The sequence below is a fragment of the Echinops telfairi genome, unplaced genomic scaffold, assembly GCF_000313985.2.
Source record: "Echinops telfairi isolate 266 unplaced genomic scaffold, ASM31398v2 ScPeMD7_7458;HRSCAF=8496, whole genome shotgun sequence".
In the NCBI taxonomy this organism is placed as follows: Eukaryota; Metazoa; Chordata; class Mammalia; order Afrosoricida; family Tenrecidae; genus Echinops; species Echinops telfairi.
The window spans coordinates 11,175,386-11,178,215 of NW_022111358.1; the positions used below are offsets into that span (position 1 = coordinate 11,175,386).

Below are 2,830 nucleotides of genomic sequence, written 5' to 3' on the forward strand. Positions count from 1 at the left end.
AAACGCCAGTCTGACCAAGGTCAAGTTTGACCTTGAAACGCCAGTGCCCAGCGGGCCATGCAGCCCTGCCGGGGACATCCAGTACAGAAAGGCAGAGTCGCCCTCTCTCCATTTCTGGGACGGCAACCTGCAAGACGAATTGGGTGGCGGAAAAGTCCGCAACTCGATTTCTCCGGAGCACTTGCCAGGCAGCACGCCGAGGCGTCCCGTAGTCATGGGAACCGGTCGTTTCCCAAGGAGAGCATTTCCGGAGTGGGCGGGCCCACGGAGGCGTGACCCGGAAGTGTCTCGCGGCCGCCCTAGGAGGCAGCATGGCGGCGGTGCAGGTTGCTGGCTCCCAGCACGGCGGGCCGTCGCTGGCAGCGCCGCAGGAGCCCGGCCCCGAATCGGGGCACGCGTTCCCCCGCCTGTGGGCCAAGCTCCGCGCCCTGCGCCCCGACGACGGCAGCGCCGCCTGCACGGAGCTCCACCTGCTCCTGGACCAGCTCATCTCCGAGAACTACCACGACGGCGGCCCCGTGGCCCCGGAGGTAGGCGGGCGGCGCCCCCCGAGGGGGACGCTGCCGGGTCGGCTAGGCCCGGCTCCACGCCGAGGGACCCTGCTGCTAGCTCCGGCGGGCCCCTCCGGGTCGGTGCGCCCCAGGCCCTTCTGCTGGGAACCCCTGCAGAGCTTGCAACCCCACCCCTTTCGAACCCCAACTCGCTGACATCTCGGTTCAGGCCTCCGGGGTCTCCTCTGCTACAACCTCGTCCTCGTCCTCGTCCCCCTCCCCAGGCATCCCCAACACTTCATGCTCCAAATCCGTTTCTTGATTCTGTAGACCGCGCACGGTGCCCAGGAGGTTAGAATGTGGATGCGAATTCCATCTCTTTCACTTAGGCAAACACTAAAGCTCGGAAAGACCCAGTGTAGACCCAGTGTCCCATTGCCGGCAAGTGGCAGATCGAGGAGTGGAGCCAGCGTCTCTCATGAAGTCTCTCTGTTTTCTCCCCTTCCCTGCGAGCCTCTTTAGAAGTTTATTTCGCTCCGAGTGGTGATCTTCGCACACATCAGACCTCAGGTCCCATTTACTTCCCTAAACCCTTGACCCAGCAATACTCCTGGGATAATCAAAGACACCTCGTGCTTGACAGCCCCTAAAAATCAATACCTCCACACAAGGTCCTTCTGCATCCCAAACCACTGGACCCTCAACACACCCCACACGTACCCAGCCCACCGAGCCATTCAAAGTGTACACACACGCTGAAGCTGTCTTTGGGGAACCCCCATTCTTTCCGCCTCCATGCTCTCCGTCATGGAGCTCTTCAGAATCGCTTCCACGAATCTCTCTCCGTGCATGCCCTTCTCCATTTCTGTGGTGCCTTCGGCCCTCAGACGGGATGCCTGCAGCACCAGCGGTGGTGTGCTGCTAGAGTGAACTTTTCATAATGGGGATGGGGGAGTCTGATTGTAAACGTTTCATTTGAAAATATCTTCCATGCATGTCAATAAACAGTTAAAGCACGTTTCAAAGCATTTCATGCAGGATAAGAACGGTCTGAAGAGTGTGAGAACAGTATGATGAATAACCCAAACTGAACCCGCTGCCGCTGCCACGTCAATTCTGACTGACAGTGGCCCTAACGGACAGGAGTAGAACTGCCCCGTTGGGTTTCCAAGACTGCACTTCTTTATAGACGCAGTCGGCCACGTCTTTCACCCAGGCAGTGGTATGGGGATTTGAACTGCCAACCTGTTGGTTAGTAGTCAAACACTTAACCACCACACCAAATACTTAACCACAGCACCATCAAGGCTCCTTAATAGGAGTGAAGGAGGAAATTAAATAGATAGGTGTTGGTATATGCAAAAAAAAAAAAAAAAGTCTGGAAGAAACGGCAACGAGATAATAGTGTATATCATTAAGGAGCACAGTGGGGTTGTATGATTTGTCTTTCCAGTCTCCTCTCCTGCCAGTCCTCCTCTTGCGCCCTGTCATGTAAAACTTGCTGTTCTCTAACCATGTAATGATTCCTATCTCTGTCTTTGCTCATCTCGTTCCTTTTGCTTGCAATGTCGTTTAATGTCTTGTTTATCTGGCATTTTCTACTCCTCCTTCAAATCATTCCCAATTCTGGTTAAAAACCACCTCCCCAGGACCTTTCTGATTATGGACTGTTTCCCTCCTCCAGCCGCCCGCTTATGCTTCATCAAGTTAATACTTCTTTCTTTCAGCACCTCATTCACTTTGCTTTAACTTGTAGGAATTTCTGCCTCCTTCACTAGGCTGCTGGCTCTTAAGGCTCACCAGGAACATGGCTGTTTCTTTGTTTTGGTTTTCAGCCTTGGGAGTCCAGTGACCTAGCATCCAGCCACATACCAGATGCACAGAGCCTTTTCATTCGGTAAACATCAGTGGGTGGATCCTGCGATTTCTCTTTTAGACTTGCCTAGTTTCACAATAAAATCAATACGAATGTCTTTTCTGAAACTCGGGTTTGTTTCATTTTGGGTGATTTTCATTTGAGCCACATGCTTTTCTTTTCTGGATGTTGTTGTCTGCTGTGAACTGTCCTCCCGCTGTGTCTGTGGGGATTCTAGAACGTTCCGCCTGAGAACCACCTGGCTGGTCCTTGTCTTTCTTATGAGCACATTGTGTTCATCATTTTCTTTTCCCCATCCTTGCCTAAAACTCATCTTTCCCCGTCTTCAGATAAAACCTTCACTTTTATTTTCCCATTTGCCTGTGTAAGGGGGGGGGGGTCTTCGCTGGCCTGAGAGGGAAATGACCTTGTTTCTCTGTTGTCTCCTTTTGGTCCGTAGGATGTCAGTGCTCTTCTTGTCCAG

The 2,830-nt window shown here is 53.1% G+C and overlaps 1 protein-coding gene across 1 annotated transcript in view; it reads left to right on the forward strand.

Moving 5' to 3' along the window:
• The first annotated feature begins 311 nt into the window (after positions 1–311).
• The window catches only part of HEATR6 (HEAT repeat containing 6), a 33,768-nt gene continuing 31,249 nt past the window's right edge, over positions 312–2,830 (forward strand). The window contains exons 1-2 of the mRNA XM_004707361.2: positions 312–530; positions 2,807–2,824. Of these exons, the coding sequence (XP_004707418.1) occupies positions 312–530; positions 2,807–2,824 (237 nt within the window). The remainder of the gene's footprint in view (positions 531–2,806; positions 2,825–2,830) is intronic.